The 20,201-nt window shown below is 48.2% G+C and overlaps 1 protein-coding gene across 2 annotated transcripts in view; it reads left to right on the top strand.

The window, feature by feature from the left end:
* The window catches only part of LSP1 (lymphocyte-specific protein 1), a 138,192-nt gene that overhangs the window by 50,320 nt on the left and 67,671 nt on the right, over positions 1-20,201 (top strand). Inside the window, exon 1 of one of the 2 annotated variants that reach the window (XM_015425763.1) lies at positions 6,112-6,474. The exons of the other annotated variant lie outside the window; for it this stretch is intronic. Coding sequence (XP_015281249.1) covers positions 6,416-6,474 — 59 coding nt within the window. The 5' untranslated portion in view covers positions 6,112-6,415. Of the gene's footprint in view, positions 1-6,111; positions 6,475-20,201 lie in introns of those variants that run through there. 2 annotated transcript variants of the gene reach the window in all.

Genomic DNA, 20,201 nt, shown 5'->3' with positions numbered 1-20,201 from the left:
TCTACTTTGTGAGCTGCTGGCATTAAAGGTTGTGAGCAAGCGACTGGGCTACTGTGTAGATTCGCTTGCTCTGCAGTCATCCTTCCTGAGCTAACACAAAAACCTGTGAGCTGGAGGCTAAAAAACTGTGAGCCAGCTCACACTAACGCAGCTTAGAGGGAACACCGCTGGGCAGTATCATCAGGTTAAAAATTGCCCTGAATTGGTTGTCACAGATGCTTTAATGCAGGGGTTCCTGCACCCACCAGCACTGGACTTCTGGCTTTGGTGACTTGAATGGCGGGCGCACTCCTCCAGAGCTCCGATAGGAGTGGCTCATGACATGATGGATAGGAGGGGTACCGGATGATTCCAGACCCCCCCCTGGAGTCCTTGGAGGGGACTCCCAGCCTGGGACATGACAGGTGCCTCTCCTGAGGCCACAGCCAAGGGATCGAGGCTCCTTTTTGCCCCTGCCAAGTGTTTTTAGAAAGGGGGGGCAAGAGACGCATTCGCCAAGTAAGGCTTCTGATTGGCCACTGGAGTTTTGATTGGCTCTGCAGGCTTTAAAAACATTGCTTTGGCGGTGGCTGCCACCACAGCCACCACAGCACAAAGAGCTTCACTGTGTGACTGAAGGTAAGCTGCAGCAGCCATTTTGTGCCCACCACAAAATCTCTTCTTCTTCTTCTTCTTTTCTTCTTCCCTCTCATTCTTTAGAAGAAGAGAAGAAGAAGAGATTGGATTTATACCCCGCCCTTCACTACCCAAAGGTCTCTCAGAGCGGCTTACAAACTCCTTTCCCTTCCCCTCCCCACAACAGACACCCTGTGAGGTAGGCGGGGATGGGAGAGCTCTGACAGAAACTGCTCTTTTTCAAGAACAGCTCTTATTAGAACTACAGCTTGCCTAAGGTCATCCAGCCAGGTGTAAGCGGAGGAGTGGGGAATCAAACCCGGTTCTCGCAGATTAGGGTCCGTGCACTTAACCACTACACCAGCTGGTCCTCTTTACAACTTTATGACTCCTTTATGGCCCCAATTACCTTGACACCCCCACCCATCCCCGCTTACCCCACCCTCAATGACAACACCATGCTTCCAAAATTCCCCTTGTCACTGAAGTTAGCCTTTGGTCTGGCCTGATATTTTCATCTATGGAGATCATGCCAAGAGAGCCAGTATCTTATGGTGGTTAAAGTGTTGTACTAGGGTTTGGGAAACCCAGGTTCTAATCCCCACTTTTCCGTGGACGCTTGCTGGGTGACCATGGGCCAGTTGTACACTCTCAGCCTAAGCTATCTCACAAGGCTGTTGCAAGGATAAAATAAAGGAGAGGAGAATGATGTAAACTGAGGCAAGGTATAAATGAAAAAAATGAATATACATAAATAAGGCCAAGTGCCTTGCACGATGGGGTTTCCTGAAGAAGTGGATGAAGTGCAAAGCAAATGGGAATGTACTCCCCTATTTTTCCATTGATAGTACCACCACGCACCTGATAGCTTCTCTGCCCTGGGAAACTGTATTTTCTAACGTTTTTATACAATTGGAGGCTGAGAACTCACCCACTGTAAAGCTCATGCTCAAGAACTTCCATGCCACCTGTTCAGGGGTTGTTTCATAGGAAAAGAGCTAGGGGAACTCATTAGCATAACTCATTAGCATTTGCCACACACCCTGACATCACCGGAAGTGTGTCATAAGGCCACACACCCTGACATCACCGGAAGTGTGTCATAAGGCCACACACCCCACTCCCAACTGTCCCAGCCGCCGGCGCCAACCTTGCAGCTCCACTGCCGGTGGACCTGCAAGGCCAGCAGGAGTGCAAGGAAGCCCCGCAAAGGCCCTCCCTGGCCCCAGGCAGGCAGGGGTGGGGAGAGGCAGGGAGGAAGCAACTTACCCTCCCTCTTCTCCTGCCTCCTCCTGGCTGAAGGAGGGCCGGAAGCGGGGCGGCCGGAAGCAGGGGGCGGGGCTTCATCATGTGCCCCGCCCCCATACTTCACCCGGGGGAACTGTGATCCCCCGCGATCCCCCCCAAAATGACCTCTGCACCTGTTAAAGAAGAAAAATGGGAATTGACACCTACACCATTCTTCCATTGCCGTTGCATAACTTCATCTCCTGTCCCCTTGGCTATTGTGTTAACTAATTTAAGAATGCCCCTCAAAGTGTGTGTGTGTGGGGGGGAAGGGTTCTCATTGCCTGAAGCTAAGCACTTCCGGCCCCATCACTCCTTGGCAAACAGAAGGGGAAGTCATGGAAGCGGTGACAGACTTCACGTTACTGGGATCCAAGATCACCACAGACGGTGACTGCAGCCATGAAATTAAAAGACGCCTGCTCCTTGGGAGGAAAGTGATGGCAAACCTAGACAGCCTAATAAAAAGTAGAGACATCACCCAGCCAACCAAAGTCCATATGGTCAAAGCAATGGTATTCCCAGTAGTCATGTATGGCTGTGAGAGTTGGACTATCAGGAAAGTTGAGTGCTGAAGAATAGATTCTTCTGAATTATGGTGCTGGAGAAGATTCTTGAGAGTCCCTTGGACTGCAAGGAGATCAAATCAGTCAATCCTAAAAGAAGTCAACCCTGACTGTTCGCTAGAAGGCCAGATAATGAAGCTGAAGCTCAAATACTTTGGCCACCAAATGAGAAGGGAGCACTCACTGGAGAAGACTCTGATGCTGGGAAAGATTGGAGGTCAAAGAAGAAGGGGACAACAAAAGATGAGATGGCTAGACAGTGTTATTGAGGCAACTAACATGAAATTAAGCAAACTCCAGAGCACGACGGAAGACAGGAGGGCCTGGCGTGATGTGGTCCATGGGGTCGCGAAGAGTTGGACTCGACTGTGCGACTGAACAACAACAACATGTATGGCTGCGAGAGTTGGACTATAAGAAAGGCCGAGCGCCAAAGAATACATTCTTCTGAATTATGGTGCTGGAGAAGATTCTTGAGAGTCCCTTGGACTGCAAGGAGATCAAATCAGTCAATCCTAAAAGAAGTCAACCCTGACTGTTCACTGGAAGGCCAGATAATGAAGCTGAAGCTCAAATACTTTGGCCACCAAATGAGAAGGGAGCACTCACTGGTGAAGACTCTCATGCTGGGAAAGATTGGAGGTCAAAGAAGAAGGGGACAACAGAAGATGAGATGGTCAGACAGTGTTATCGAGGCAACGAATATGAAATTAAGCAAACTCCGGAGCATGACGGAAAACAGGAGGGCCTGACGTGATGTGGTCCATGGAGTCGCGAAGAGTCAGACTCGACTGTGCGACCAGGGCCGGCCCTATCATTAGGCCTGCTAGTATCTCGCCTAGAGCGGAGATTCTAGCAGGGCGCCAATTCCCCTGCCACCCCCCCGCCAAAAACCCCCACCCTGCCCAAAGCCGCCCGCTGCTCCTTTCGTCGCGGCGGTGGCGTGGCGGCAGCACGCATGCTGCTCTGCGCCAGCCACAGTGCACCCTTGCCAACTCCTGGGGAGTGCTCAGTGGCCTGCCCAGAAGGGGGCGTGGAGCCTCCGGAGCCCGCCTGCCTGCCTGCCCCCTTCCCACGTGCAAAAGCGCCCCGGGGCTCCGCAGCTGTTTGCCAAATCGGGCTTCTGCAGCAGGGACCGGGGGGGGGGCGAGGCTAACCGGACCTTCGAGGCTGGCTCTCGATCCAGGTAGCGGACGGGCCGAGGGGCCTCCGGCCTCCTCCTTAGCAAAAAAGCTGCCTGCTGTGGGCGGGTGGGCAGGCAGAAGGCGGCGGCGGGGAACGGAGCCCTCTCTCGGCCAGCCCTGCTGCTGGGACCCAGCTGGGAGGTCTCCAGGCCCCACTGGGAGGTTGGCATCTGAGGGGGGGGGAGCCATGAGGCAGCCTGGCCTAGGGCGCAGAAACCCCTCGGGCCAGCCCTGTGTGCGACTGAACAACAAGGCACTTCTACATGGGAGCTTCTGTTTTCGGGATGACTCTTTAGTGACTGCCCAGAAAGGTGGAAGACATTCCTCAGTGGTGAAGGGATGATGTGGCACATAACAGTCCAGTGGCAGCTGTGCAGTTTTCATTGCTCCTGCTCTTCTGTCTATACCTTTGGCAGGTGACGATGGGACAAGAACAGGTTAAGATTATCTGATTCCTGGAAAACTCCTAGAGTGTAACGTAAGGATGTAAGAAGAACCCTCTGTGAACAGACCAAGGGTCCCACAAGTCTTGTTCTCTAGCAAAGATCAGCTAGAATGCCTCCAGGAAGCTTAAATGAGGCGGAAACATAACAGTCCTCCCCTGTTGGTACTCTATGGCAGTGATGATGAACCTTTTAGAGACCGAGTGCCCAAACTGCGACCCAAAACCCACTTTATTTATCGCAAAGTGCCAACACGGCAATTTAACCTGAATACTGAGGGTTTAGTTTAGAAAAAAACAACTCATAACATTAACTTAAGATGATCCAAACAAAGTAAGGAAAGCAACCCCAAATGCTTTCATTTACTTAAAATTATTTGGCAGAGACTTCGACACTTTAACGATGGTCTGGGCCTGGCTGGGGTGATGGCACCCGTGCCCACAGAGAGGGCTCTGAGTGCCATCTCTGGCCCCCGTGCCATAGGTTCGCCACCACTGGTCTATGGTTTTGTCATGGTTGGGAAATGGTGGAGCACTGGGTGGGATGCATCCTATTGCACTTAGATGTGGATTAAGTGCCTAGCATGTGGCTGACTTTGAACACTGAATGACAGAAGGGTTGGTTGCCCCATCAGACTTGACTGTTGTTGTTTTTTTAATTGTGTCCTGTGTGCATACTGGAAAGAGTTTCCTTGCCTCCCTGCACTCAGCAAAGCTTTCTGATAGCCAAGCCTTTTGTCATGAATCTGATCCTACTGGAAATAATTTGTTTGGAAAGAATGCTTTCTATCAAGTTCTAATTACACAGCAATGCAACAACCTCTGTGCAATCTGTCCCATCTCACAAATGAGGGCAGTTTTCTTGTTCTTATCGTAAGTGACAATTTTACTCCTGGGCTTTTCATATAGGCGTATACACTAGGAAGCCATTATTATCAGTAAGCCAGTTTGGTGTAGTGGTTAAGTGCGCGGACTCTAATCTGGGAGAGCCGGGTTTGATTCCCCGCTCCTCCACTTGCACCTGGCTGGATGACCTTGGGCCAAGTCGTAGGTCTGATAAGAGCTGTTCTTGAAAAAGAGCAGTTTCTGTCAGAGCTCTCTCAGCCCCACCTACCTCCCAGGGTGTCTGTTGAGGGGAGGGGCAGGGAAAGGAGTTTGTAAGCCGCTCTGAGACACCTTTGGGTAGTGAAGGGCGGGGTATAAATCCAATCTCTTCTTCTTCTTCTTCTTCTAAGTGCAAGTATACAGAGTGCAAGTCTACTAGAAGGACATGGAGCAAGCCACACACTATCATCACTATGTGAGTTGGGATCAGTGTTCCCTCTAAGCTGAGTCAGTGTGAGCTAGCTCACAGTTTTTTTAGCCTCCAGCTCATACATTTTTGTCTTCGCTCAGGAAAGAGGGCTCCAATGCAAACAAAATTATGCAGAAGCCAAGTTGCTTGCTCACAACTTTAATGCCAGTAGCTCACAAAGTTGAATTTTTGCTCACAAGACCCCACTGGTTGGGATTTGGTAAAATCTGGTATCCCTGATTTCAGGGCGAACACAAGATTCACTGGACCAGTCCTTTGCTTCAAATTTGTCAAATTTGTCCATTGATTACGCTCCAGTTTTGTCTTCAGACGTTTGCTTGACTCTAGTTAGCAAATGCCTTCTACGTCCGTGGGCTGTAACTCCTCATCTGATGGCACTGTGAGGCTAGCTTTATCCTCCTGAATGGTGAACTTTTGGTCCTTTTTCTGCCATGGGAGAACAAACAGTGAAAAGATCAGAAAGGGAAGAAGAGACAGAGGGGAAGGGAGGGTGGCGAGAAACAGATGGAAAGAGCGAGAGAGAGAGAGAGAGAGTGAGCGCAGCCTGGGCGACTGTAGAGGAGAGGAGGAGGCACCTAAGGAAGGGAATGCGTTTTGGACAGACAAGACTGGCTTTCAACTTCACCCCGAGTTCATTCAGCGATCCGACCGGAGCAGGGAGGGATCCTTTCGCAAGCTCTCCGATAGATTCTTTCTTCCCTGACATTTCCACTAGGCTGAGAAGGAGAAGGCAGAGGTGGAGGGGTGTGTGTGTGTGTGTGCGCGCTGGGTGGGAGTGGGATAGGGGGGCTTAGAGAAACAAAAGGAAACCAGCTGCAGAACTTCCTGGACAGGGAAAGAAAGAGTGAGACAGAAAGAGGGAGAGAGAGAGGGAGAGAACGAGCCAGCCGCGCAAAACAGCCAACAATATTATCTTAGAAAAGCAGGGGCGAGAAAGGGAGAGGGGAAAGGGAGGTTTGGCAGCAGCGGGGATTCCGAGCCTGCCCCGGGTCCCTTCCAACCCACCATGACCAGCGCGATCTTGAGACGGAATTCGAGCAAGCAGGGTCTGCAGAATCTCATAAGGTGAGTCTTTACCTGTCCGCGGGGGAGACGGGAAGCGATTCCTTTGTGTACATGGAGCTCAGCCCACCGATAAGGCGAATCCCGCGCGGCAAAAGGCTCTTTTGACCCTCGCTAGAGGAGGTTTTGTACTCGAGAGGAGCAGATAGGAAAGCGGCGGCATCCTTTTGCAGGCTGGGGGTTTCAGGGCGCGAAGACATCCATTCCGGGAGGGCGAGGAGGCGTTTGTCGGCCGGGGAGGGGGGTGGGTGGGGGTCTGAATTGATGAATGGCTTTTCCAGAAGCACAGGCTGAAAATCCTGACTCAGTATCGAATGATGGTCGGGATAGGAATTCAGTGTTCCCTCTAAGCTGAGTTAGTGTGAGCTAGCTCACCGTTTTTTAGCCTCCGGCTCACACATTTTTGTCTTAGCTCAGGAAGGGAGGGCTCCAGAGCAAAGTAATTTATGCAGCAGCCAAATTGCTAGCTCACCACTTTCATGCCAGTGGCTCACAAAGCAGAATTTTTGCTCACAAGACTCCACAGCTTAGAGGGAACGTTGGATAGGATGCACCTTAACACGCTCCCTAAACCTCCTGGGCTTGTCGGCTGGCACTGGTGTGAACATCTGGATCGGGGGCGGGGGAGAAGCTCGACCGGTTCCAGTTTTTTTAAGGTTTGGATGGAGGATTTTTTTTGGGGGGGGGGGAATCCCGGGGCATAGTGGATAACAATGTTCCCTGCCGTGGAGTCTTGTGAGCCAAAATTCTACTTTGTGAGCTCCTGGCAATTAAAGTTGTGAGCGAGCGATTTGGGTGCTGCATAAATTAGTTTGCTCTGGAGCCTCATCCTTTCTGAGCGGAGACCAAAATCTGTGAGCCGGAGGCTAAAAAACTGTGAGCTAACTCACACTAACTCAGCTTAGAGGGAACGCTGGTGGATAACGAGCTTAGTGGAAACGTTGGGCTCTTCCGCATTGTCATTTTTGTCACTCGTTTGTCCCTATAGCTTTGGCCCCCCTCCCCCCTTTCCACATGTGTTTCCCTCCCTCTGGGACTACTAGAGAGAGCAAAACACATTGGGGGGTGGGGAGAGAAACCCCGAAGCAATAGGGACAAGGTAAAGGTAAGAAAGCCAGTCGAATCCGACTCTGGGGTTGCGGTGGCTCATCTCCGTTTCTGAGCCGAAGAGCCAGCACTGTCCGAAGACGTTTCCGTGGTGACAATGCAGAAGAGCTAAGCTGGAGTGCCGATAACCGATGTCATAAATGACGCCGGGAAGTCCCTTTAAAGGGATAGATCATTAACGAGCATGAGTAACTTCTGTACACAGAAGCGGATCTCTGGAAGTCCTTTCTGTACAAACAGATTATTTTCTTTTCATCAGTGAAAAGGTGAATGGGACTCACTTTACAACTAATTCTCTAAAGGCTAAATCCAGACTGTTGAACCCTTGGAGGGTATACTGTCAAATGAACCACAGATGAGATGGATGACTGCCATAGAGTTCCCCCGGGAAAATTGCTTACATCAGTTTGTGGGTTTCTATGCAAATTGTTAAAATGTTCCACTGTCTACACCTAAGAATGGCTTAAGAAACCACAGGGAGATGGCAGGTTTTGGGGACGTATCAAGGTGTGCTTGGCCAGATCTGAAAGAAGAAATTCCAGGTGATGTGCCTGTACCCCAAGAGCACATTCTCCATTGGCTGATTAAGGCCAAACAGTAGCTCTAAATAGTGCAGTGGATAATTATATTAAGATATTGGTTTGAATGGTTCTGGAATAAAGAAGAACAACTTCCATCAATGAACTGCTCCCCCCCCCCTGTCCCACAAGTGGCCAGCTTCCCCCTGCCCCAAAAGGCCACCAAGTGGCCACTGAGTAAGAAAACAGACATTCCCTCCTCCTCCCTTGTGTATAGAATAGACACAATCAATAAACTGCTGTACAATGTTGTTTACAATGGTGATTAAACTGGTGGATGTCAAACAGTTACAAAAGTTAAAGAGCAGGTGGGAGCATATTTGTGCAAGTCAAGAGAAATTCTCAAGAGAGTGTATTCTCAAGAGAATTTAGGCACTGGACTAAAACTTTGGGCAAATGGTAACCACAACAATTGCTGCAGAAGTGAAAATCTGATGCAATTATTCCAGAAAATATACGTCCTGAAATCTTCTTTGTAGTGCCTTACACATGATCTTGGTACTTGATACTATAGAATGTAGGGGCTTGTATCCTGTACAAAGAGGCAGTCTCTATAGCCCGTATTCTTAGTGAAGTTGCTTTTGGAAAAGGGGCTTGGGTACTTAAAGCCCTGGATAGTAAGTTTCTGTTAAAATTTGCTTTCCTACCTACAGTAGTGCCCTGTGTCCATAGATAATACAAGGACTTCTGTCTCTGTAAGTATAGAACAAAGCTGTCAAACTTGTGTCGCCTATCCTTGATCTATTCTAGATACACAACCCTGTCTCGAGACACAGTGTCCAACTGTACTGGAAAACAGCAAACTGCAAACTCCAGTATGAATGTTACATTAACATCTGGCCTGTAATCCATTCAATCTTTAATTTTGTTGTTAGAAAGAGATGAGTTATTCTTTTCCTTTGATTTTCAAGAGTTTTAACGTATCAACAATGAAAGATAGATAGGTCTACATCCCTCAGCCGCTGCTTACTGATATCATTGGGATTTCCTCATACGTAGCTTTCTCTGGATAGCATTCAGTGATACATTTTTTTAAAAAAGAGAGGGTTTAAAAAGAAATGGCAGAGAGTTAAAAGAATCCGAAATAAGAAAGAGAAACCCGTTCTTCAGCATGACACACATGAAGCTGCTAGATTGCTGGGGATTTCATTTTGGAATGACACCACTCGCAGTTGGTCTGGGATGTGCAAATAACTTCTAAGTGTAATGGGACTATGTTGCATACAGCGCCATCCCTTTTTGAAACACAAGGCACTAGACTCAGGACATGGAGCAGCACTGGATGGTGGCAAGATGGCAAGAGAAAGCTAGCTGAATTTTTACCCACATGTAAAGCTGAAAAACCTTGATGAAACGCATGACGGAGTGAGCTCCCGTCTCTAGTTCCAGCTCCTGCCAACCTAGCAGTTCGAAGCAAGAAATTGTAAGTAGATAAATAGGGACCACTTCGGTGGGAAGGTGACAGCGTTCCATGTGCCTTGGTGTTTAGTCATGCCGGCCACATGACCACAGAAACGTCTTCGGATAGCGCTGGCTCTTCGGCTTGGAAACGGAGATGAGCCCCACAACCCTAGAGTCGAATTCGACTGGCTTTCAAGCAAGGGAACCTTTACCTTTTAAAGCTGAAACATCCCTTTCTGTGGAGAATAATGCTAAAAGCTCTTGGCAAGTAAATGCCAAATCATGAGGCATGAAGGAGTCAGAAGACCACCCAGTTCAGCAAGCAGCACCAGCACATTCTTGTATTCGCCAGCATCCCTAACAGATGTGCCACAGCCAGTGAATGTGTGCCAAAAACAGGGGAGTAGGAAGTTCAGTGCTGGATGGTCATTTATTCACTATTGCTTGAAGCAACAAGATGTTGCCATTTACCAGACTCCGGCCCCGGTCACATGGAGAATTAGGTACGCGGAGGGGCTGGATTAAGGGCAGATCAAACCGGCATGATCAGATGCCAACATCTGGCAAGCGTCGTCGCGCACCCGCTCCTAATCCATCGCATCTGGCCGAAAATGCAGATCGAAAAGGTACTAGGGGAAATGGAGTACCTACCAGAAGGTCCACAGCAACAGCGGGCGTGGGATCGTGGATGCGCCGGCAGCCCGTAGCATCCTGCAGCCATCCACGACCCACGCATGCGCACTAGCACAGAACTGCCGTGTTGCCTCGCTGGGACTACGCCATTGCCTCCCCAGTGTGATCGGGTGCCGCAGGGGAGCGTAAGATCGCGGTCCCGTGCTTCTTTTAGCTCCGCCTCTAAAATGCCTCCCTTCCAGTGCGGATTTTCCCGCTTGTGTGACCGGGGCCTTCCAGTGGTTTGTTTAATGTGTATTCTCAGTCATTCTTAGGCCTGGCTTAAACATGATGCTGAGCATGCTAGAAACCCCCCCACCCCAAACTTACCTGTACATAATTCCAAGTGATTATCAGACTACATCTGCTGTACCAATCACGTTCTTCAGACAGCCTCTACCACAAGGTGCCCTTCCTTAAGACCAGGGTGATTTTTGGGCAGGAACGCACAGGAACGGCATTCCGGCTGGCGTCAGAGTTGGCCACGCCCACTACAGCCAAAACCTCTGCATGCGTGGCTACAGAGGGAAGGCCTGGAGAGCGACCTCCTCCCTGGCGACTCTGAGGCGGGCAGGCCAGGGGGGGCCCTGGAAGGATCGGGGAGGGAGGCATTTAAATGCCACCCCGTGCCTTCCCCAGCCTGTCCAAGGGCCAGCTTGCCCGGGCTCCCCACAGTCGTGGGGAGCCCTGGCAAGCCAAGGGAAGGCAGTTTAAACTGCCTTCCCTTCAAGGGGAGGCTTGCCCGGGCTCCCCGCAGCCACAAGATGCCCGGGCAAGCCAAGGGAAGGCATGGGGTGTGGCCTAATATGCTAATGAGCTGTGCTGTCGGGTGTGGCCTAATATGCTAATGAGTTTCTGCTGTTAGGTGTGGCCAATCATGCTAATGAGTTCCTGCTGGGCTTTTTCTACAAGAAAAGCCCTGCTTAAGACTATCCATATTCAGACCATGGGCTTTTTCTTCGGAATGGTCGACCTGAGTGGGTGAGGAAGGCTCCCTCACTGGCTACATTTAGGATGACATGTAAGACAGTCTTCTTCCAAAGAGCACTGGGTAGAGACAGTAATCTCTTTCAGCCGATTTGGCTGTGCTCATCCAACTCTTACTCGTTTGTGTATTCTAAATTCTGGTTGCTTTTAAATGTGTGATTTGTGTATTTGAATGTGTGTTTTAATTTTAATTGGACTTTTTGTCACCGGAGTCCTTGCAAACTGGTTGCTACTCCGTTAGCTATCTTGAGTCTGAGGATATAAGAAAGGATAGGAGTATTGTAAAAATAAATGATTAGTGTCACAGTTAGTGGCAGTACAAAGTCGGAGTCTAGGAGCACCTTTAAGACCAACAAAGTTTTATTCAAGGTATAAGTTTTTGTGCGCATGCACACTTCTTCAGATACAATGAAATGGAAATGACCAGTCCATACATTTGGTAGAGGGTGAGCAGTAAATTAGCATTCAGCATAATGGAGATGTTTAACAGATTCAAGCATCAAACAGGAATAACAAGCTTGGGGTATATGGGCCCCGGTCACATGGAAGGTTTTGGGCCGGGAGAGGGACGGATCGGGGGCGCAGCAAACGGGCGCGATCTCACCGCAACATCTGGGAAGCGGCGTGCACCCGTCCCCGATCCGTCCCTAACCCCGGAAAACCTGCTGCAAAAAAGAACCTCCTACAAAGGAGGACTTACCTGCAGCACCGCAGCAAGCGCAGCCGTGGGATCGCCGCCGCGCCCGTTGTGCATATCAATCCCGGCTCCCCACCGAACTGCGCATGCGTACACATGTGCAGTTCGGCTGCTGCGCTCTTCTTTCTGTGGCTTCCTCCTGGCATCTGATCGTGCCGGGGAGGAAGTGTGCGGCGGCTCAGGGGATCTATGTGATCCCGCCGCCGCGTGTCTCTTTTGCTGCGGCTTTAAAAAGCCACACTTTGTCCGTCCTTCCCCCCCCCCCATGTGGCAGGGACCATGGTTATAATTTCTTTGGGTTTAATTCTGGGGGAATTAATTCCAGGGTTGGTGATGCCTATGCAACATGCCAGCACAGTGTACCAACAGCCACAGGCTCCTGGCATGCTATCACTGCACAGTGAAGACCTATGGCTTAATTTATGTGTGAGACTTGCAACTCCACACACCTTCTTTTTTAAAAAAAAAATGCCTGGCATAATTTTTAAACTGGGCCTTAGAGTCGTGCTGAGACACAGGGAAAAGAAGCAGCATTGATATACCTCTCAGAATGGATTCACATGTGAATATCCATCACTTGATGATGGCAGCATGAAATGCTATCATGTATGCATGAATGAGCCATCGCAGAAACTACCCAGACCTCACTGCCTTTCAATGGAGGCAGTTCACACATGAAGCTGCAAGTCAGCAAGTGTGGAGTACTCAGCTGGTATGCATGAGCCAGTCCTTAGCCAAACGGATGGATTTTTAAATGAGCTCTCAGTCCCGAGTAGAACAATCCTAGCGATGTAGAGGAGAGAGGAGCTGGTTTTCTCCTGCTCGTCTACTAATCGCTGGCTGTGTGATAAATGAGTTTGGCATGCCAGGCCTGCACAATCCCCTAATCTTGCACCTATTCCAAACAGATGCCATATGGACATTTTAATCATCCCTCTGCCTCACTTGGCTTACTGAATCTCCTGTCAGCCATACACCAAAGGAAACGACAGACCTGAGTTACGGGGTAAAGAACAAAAGAAGGGAGAGGAACCGAAAGGATTTTGCCTTGTGAGAGGCAACATGTGTATTGGGGAGCAGATAGTGAGAATTTTTCGCTTCCCCCCCAAAAAAAATACTAGAACTCAGAGGGCCAAAGGGAGTTGATGGGAGAATCAGTTCAGGATGGACACAAAAAAAGTACTTCTTTACTCAGTGACTCATTGAGAGAGCAATCCTGAGGAAGTCTTCTCAGAAGCTACTCAGACCTAATCAGCAGGGCTTACTCCCAGGAAAGTGTTCTGCGGATTGCACTGTAAATTGTGGAATTCACTGCCAGAGGACATAGGTGACTTTTAAGGGGGTCAGGCAGATTCATAGAGGATCGTTCAGTCAATGGCTACTAGAGGCTACTGCCTCCCCACCCTGAGACATTAAATCTCTGAACACCAGTGCTAGAAGGAACTGAGCAAAAGGCCTTGACCTCCATGCCCTGTTTGCTTGCTAGCCAGTTGGCCGATGTGTGAAGCAGGATGCTGAACTAGATGGACTGCTTTTGTTGCGTTCTTTTTGTTACGTTCTTATTGCAGATCTGTAAGATGGAGGCAGAACTCTGAGGTTTCTTCCTTAATTCTTATGGTGCTAAACAATTGTAGCATGTTGTATCTTCCTACCAAACTTCCTCTTTAGAGTCCTATGTAACCTTAAGGGCTTAAGCATAAGCTTTTGTAGAGCAACAGCCTGTATATTTCCTTTTCTGGAAAGTGGAAAACGTCAGAATTGACTTGGAGATGATTCTGATGTACTTTCTAAAGAAGCGGATGCCTACAAGTGTATTTTAAGATGCATACAAATTTCTTGCATGGAATCTAGCATGCATTTATTTCCTAAGGAAGGGGCAGATTTTCAATAGGATTTCCGAAATGTTGCCAAATGCACTGCTTCTCTGGGTTGAAGCCGACATGTTGTCCTTCCCATGCTATACGTTTGAGCCACTGGAAACATAAGGACACAACTCTGTCATCTTAAAAAGACCATTTTTATACCTATGATTTCTGTATTAATTTTGCAAGGCACTATGACAGCCTTGTGTAGAATTAACATTGCAGGGTTTAAAAAACGGGATCAACTAAAAAGCAAATAAATCTCCTTTTCCGTTGGTCAGGTGGCCGCTCTTTATTCACAAGGTTAAAAAAGGCATAGCTCAGATCATGGGGTGTGAGATGGAGCTGTACAGAGGACAAAGTAGAGAAATTAAATCTACTTATCCAGCACTCAGAGCCACCGCAGGCAAAGAAAAATTCAGTAATCCCAACTAATCAGCTAAAATAAATACAGTCAAAAACATTTTTAAAGAGTTCTGACTCTGGAGCAAAACTGCACATCCCTAACTTCTAACAAAACAGTTAAAGAAACAGGTACAACAATCAGTTCTCCATCACAACAGATGCTCAACAGTGCAATCCTAATAACTGTTACACCGTTCTGGGGCCATTTGAGTCAATGGTCTTAGAAGAACATAATTGTGCTTGGGATGGGACTATGTACTGCTTTTGGCTCACACCTGGAACTGTAATGTCAAACCTATTTTAGCAAGAATCAAATTCCAGAGGGCTAGCTGATTTGAGTCTGGTAGCACTTTAAAGACCAGTGAGAGTTTCAGGGTGTAAGCTTTTGAGAGTCAAAGCTCGTTTGTCAGACAGAGCGGAATAGAAGAGGAGAGGAGTACTTTTCTCCAATCAATGAGACCCTTTATCCTAGTCAGAAGGTGGGAGGGGTGTTGTAAAGGATAAGGTACAATGTATATTGTAATCAGCTTGATTAGGGCAGAGGGGAAATGCTTTGAGATAGAAAATTAGCATCTGCAGAGAGATAAGAATCCCATGTCCCTATTCAGACCTGGAGGTCTATTGTTCTGAACTTGTGAACTGACTTGAGTTCAGTAATCTCACACTAATTTCCCTTTGAAATTTCTTTGTTTGAGGACTGCCACTCTTGGGTCAGCAATGGAATGACCTGGAAGATTAAAATTTTCTCCCACTGGCTTTTTGAGTGATGTGGCTTTTAACGTTGGACTTAAGTTCATTTAGTCTTTTGCAGAGGAACTGACCTATTTGTCCGATGTAGAGAGTTGGAGGGGCATTGCTGACATTGGATGGCAGATATAACGTTGGGAGCAATGTTCCCTCTAAGCTCTGGAGTCTTGTGAGCAAACATTCTCCTTTATGAGTGACTGGCATGAAAGTTGTGAGCGAGGGATCTGGCTACTGCAACAGTTAGTTTGCTCTGGAGCCATCCTTCCTGAGCAAAGACAAAAGTGTGTGAGCCGGAGGCTTAAAAACTGTGAGCTAGCTCACACTAACTCAGCTTAGAGGGAACACTGGTTGGGAGAGGAACCTGAGATGAAAATCTTGGTAGTCTCTGAGGTGCTACTGAGGTGCTACTGAGGGGTTGGTCTGCCGTAGATCAACATGGCTACCCTCTTGAAACAAAGTATTATTAAACACCACCAAACCTACTGAGGCACACACTTATGTGCGTCACTGTCAGATGCATTCCTGTTGTTTTGACTAAAATATCTGTTCAGTTTTTTAAATAGCTTTTGTCAGGGCTGTTTTTGGGCAGGAACGCTGGCTTCAGAGTTGGCCACGCCCACTATAGCCAAAACCACTGCGTGCGTGGCTACAGAGGGAAGGCCTGGAGAGCGACCCCCCTCCCGGCAACTCCAAGGTGGGCAGGCCGGGGGGGCCCTGGACGGATAGGGGAGGCATCCAAGGGCTGGTTTGCCCGGGCTCCCAGCAGCCGCGGGGCACCCAGGCAAACCAAGGGAAGGCATGGGGGTGTGGCCTAATATGCTAATGAGCTGTGCTGTCAGGGGTGTGACCTGTTATGCTAATGAGCCGTGCTGTCAGGGGTGTGACCTAATAGGCTAATGAGCCATGCTGTCAGGGGTGTGACCTAATATGCTAATGAGTTTCTGCTGTTGGGTGTGGCCTATTATACTAATGAGTTCCTGCTGGGCTGCTTCTTCAAAAAAAAGCCCTGGCTTTTGTCCATCTTCTGCCTCACGTTGGCAAAAGGCAAAAGCAACACCCTTCAAGCTTTTTAAAAAGTCATCACGGGGTCACTTGTAAAAAAGTAATCTGTGGTGGGTTTGATCAAGAGAAATTATAAAAAAGGCCCAGGTTTTTCTTTTCTTGAGGGGAATGTAAGGCACATATTCATGACGACCCTGTTGTGTAGGCTAAATGAACCATCTGGTTTTGTTATAAAATTCAACAAATGAAGTGAGCACAGATCTGAGCATGGACAGATAATGTTGGAGGATGATAAGCAGCAGAAAAGACACCTATTTTTTTTTTAAAGGCTCATCCCAGAACAAATCATTTTTTAAAATACCTATGCGATAATTTCGAGGAGGGTGAAAGCCCTGGACCTCTGACTCTAGAGTTGGGCTTGAAACGCTTTACCTGAGACTCTTCGCATTTGAAACGATCGGAACTGTTCTGGAATATATTTAGAGGATTGTAGCCTTGGTAGGCACCTAGTTTGATGGGCTAACACAGGAGGATAAACTGATGGCAGTGCTGAGGAAAGCATAAATGGAATTACTTCACTGTGTAAAAATGTAACATGAGGGTGAGTGAACTGATTTCAGCACATGAACGGAGATTCTAAAGGAAAGCCTTGGACAGTAATTCAGTGGTATGAAATCTCCCAGAAGTACCAAGCATTGTTGTCATTGTTTACTTATTATAAACTAGGATAAAGCCACTCGCAGCAATTCACTATCAAACAAAGACTCTGTTTCACAACCCTGGGCAGACATTGGAAGGGAGGGCGAGAGTTAGATAAGATGGTAATTGTCCATTCTTTCCCAGTGTTATTTCTAGTTAATTACACAGTTGCTGGCAATAAGGTCTCCCAGCAATGGCACTTCCCAAATGCTAGGGTTTTCACATGCAAATAGAACTGGTAGAAATTTTCATGTACACTTGTTGCCTCTTTCCAAGGATCAGAAAGAAGGCAAAGTGGACAAAGCTTACGTTTGATTCCATTTTAGTGCCACTTCACACTTTACCTTTTCTTTAGATATTAATAATATGGACACCCTGATTTTCCAAATTCATATAATAAAACCACTAAAATAGATTACAATAAGCAGCAAAAGGGAATTTTAAAACAGCAGGAGATAAAATCACAGAGCCACATAATAATCACAGGTGAATCATAGTCACAGCCAAGGTTGAAGACAAAACTAACAAAACTGAACAGAAAGGTTCAACGACAAGCAAATTAAAAATCTTTGACACCTAAACAACAACAGTTTCAGAGTTGCACCAATGTTACACTGGTGTTTGTTGCAAATAATAATAATGCAGGTGATATAAGGGTTGCCAGGTCTGGGTTGGAAAATACCTGGAGACTTTGGGGGTGGAGCCAGGGGAGGGCGGGGTTTGGGGAGGGGAGGGGCCTCAGCATGGTCCAGTGCCACAGAGTCCACCCTTCAAGGCAGCCATTTTCTCCAGGGGAGCTGATCTCTGTCAGCTGGAGATCGGTTGTAAAAGCAGGAGATCTCCAGGCCCCACCTGGAGACTGGCAACCCTAGGTGATATCCACATATTTTTCCAAATGTTTGGAGACATGTACCTTTCTTCCACGATGTGTATGGTCACCTCAGAAATCAGTCATCATGAGGTTGACCCTGAACAGATGAATAGGCCCTGAACAGGCCCTGAACAGATGAAACTTTCAGAGTAGAGATGGAGAGGCATTCTTGCAGGTATCACAGTCCAAGGCCATACAGGGCTTTGTATGTGATAGTAAGTTCCTTGAATTGAACTCAATAGCCGATGGGCAGGCAATGGAGTGACTACAGAATGAATGTAACTGCATGTTCCGTCTAGCTGCTGATAATGACCAAGCTATGGAACTGCAGTCTTTGAATTAACTTCAAAGGCAGACCAATGTAGAGCGCATCACATCACGCAGGTGGCTTTCACTCTTCTTAGAGGAGGGAATGCCATTTCTAAGATCTGATTTACTGCAGCATCTATAGGCATCATCTTCAAACAAAGATTTTTTTTTTAATTCAAGAGTTGTGCTTTGTGCATATACAAGTTTATTACATCACACATTGATTAAAACTCTTTCCTGTTAGTGAGATCCTCTTGAATGCAGTGGCTTTCACTTTCTCCCATTTACAGAGGCACAGTATATCTGACTTAGGGTCCATCTGCCGGACAGACTTTGTGACTTCTTACTGCTTTAAGTGTCATGACTTCCTCCAAGGTGAAGGCTCTGGGAATTCTCTATTAGAGATCCCTGGCCCACTCACAGAAGCGTAGCTCCCAGGGTTTCTGAGGGAAATGGAATGAGTGTTAACTCACTTTAAGTCAGTGGTTTAGATATGCCCTCAGACGCAATGCCAGAAACTCAATATGTACCCTTGATTGTCTTGCAAAGGCAGTCATTCATATCTGGGGGGGGGGGGAGCAGCTAATAGTGGGATATCAGGATGCAGCCAGTTTGGTGTAGTGGTTGAGTGTGCAAACTCTAATCTGAGAGAACCGGGTTTGATCCCCCACTCCTCCACTTGCACCTGGCTGGATGACCTTGAGCAAGCCGTAGTTCTGATAAGAGCTGTTCTTGAAAAAAGAGCCGTTTCGGTCAAGAGCTCTCTCAGCCCCACCTACCTCACTGGGTGTCTGTTGTGGGGAGGGGAAGGGAAAGGAGTTTGTAAGCCACTCTGAGACACCTTTGGGTAGTGAAGGGTGGGGTATAAATCCAATCTATTCTCTTCTTCTACCTCACAGGGTGTCTGTTGTGGGGAGGGGAAAGGAGTTCGCAAGCCGCTCTGAGACTCCTTTTGGTAGTGAAGGGCGGGGTATAAATCCAATCTCTTCTTCTTCTTTTACCTCACAGGGTGTCTGTTGTGGGGAGGGGAAGGGAAAGGAGTTTGTAAGCTGCTCTGAGACTCCTTTGGGTAGTGAAGGGCGGGGTATCAATCCAATCTCTTCTCTTCTTCTTCTTCTTCAAATAGAATGGAGTGCATGAAGAGACAGACACATCTAAGAGTGGGGGTGACTCCTGCAGTCAAAGACAACTATGCCGCCCAGCTCTGGAGCTGTGGCTTGGAAAGCACCCCGAGCCAAGCTTAGCTCAGCTAAGCTCATTCTTCTCCAACTGGGCATTCATTAGATACCCTCTTTCTACTCTTGGTGCCCACCTGTCCCTCAAAAGCCTGATGGCTCATTCTCTCCTTCTCAGTGTGAAAATATGAGCTGCCCCCTCTCTGACTACTCTCATTCCCAGAATGTCCAAACTCTGCAGGCAGACATGTTACAAACAGAGCAGCTGCCTTGCGTGTGGCTGTTAGCTGTACATCACGCTCTGCGCAAGGGCTGTTTATGGCATATCTGTTGCTAGTGGACTGCAGTAGGACAATGCCCGTTGCCTACCAGATCTCCAACTGGTACAAGTTGACTTTTTGCTACCGTGAGACCAGCCCTGAGTGCTCGGATGGGACAGGCTCTACTGGTAGCAGGAGCTCCTTTGCATATTAGGCCACACACCCCTAGTGTAGCCAATAGTCCAAAGAGCTTACAGAGCTCTTCTTACTGAGGCTACTGTAAGCTCTTGGAGGATTGGCTACACTAGGGGTGTGTGGCCTAATATGCAAAGAGCTCCTGCTACCAGTAGAGCATATCCATTATGAAAGTCACTACGAACAAATAACTGCACAGTGGGCCCGGCAAATGTAGGTCTGAATACCTCTTGCAGCACAATGAGTTTTAGAATGGACTATTGTGTTTCAGATGGTAGATGAGTGATGCCAAATGTTGGATGGACCCCCCCCCCCATTCCATCACCTTCCTGCAAGTAAAAAATTTAGCCGCTCAGGGCACCTGCAGACCAGGACTGCTCCTGATGGCCTCTGACCACCCCAACCCCTGGGGAGAACCCAGGGAGGATTGACGAAGACATCCCCACAGAGCCCAGCATCCCTGATACCTCAAGGCTCCAGGGGGGAGGCAGGCGTGACAATGGTGATTCCCAGGGGTCATTTCGTAGAAAAAGAGGTGCAGGAGCTCATTAGCACAACTCATTAGCATAACTTGTTTGCATAGGCCACACCCCCTGACGTCACCGGAAGTGTGTCCGAAGGCAACACCCACCGCTCAGGCTCCACTGGACTGTTTTGGATTGCTAGCTATTGGGGGGTGGGAATGTGCAGATCTGTCCTGGCAGAGGAGGGAGAGCTTGTACCTGAATAAAACCTGGTCTTAAAGGTGCTACTGGACCGGGGG

Source organism: Gekko japonicus, unplaced genomic scaffold, assembly GCF_001447785.1.
Source record: "Gekko japonicus isolate JY-2015 unplaced genomic scaffold, Gekko_japonicus_V1.1 scaffold1792, whole genome shotgun sequence".
NCBI classification, from domain to species: Eukaryota; Metazoa; Chordata; class Lepidosauria; order Squamata; family Gekkonidae; genus Gekko; species Gekko japonicus.
Note: the sequence above shows the minus strand (reverse complement) of the source record. Positions and strands in the feature narration are given on the sequence as shown.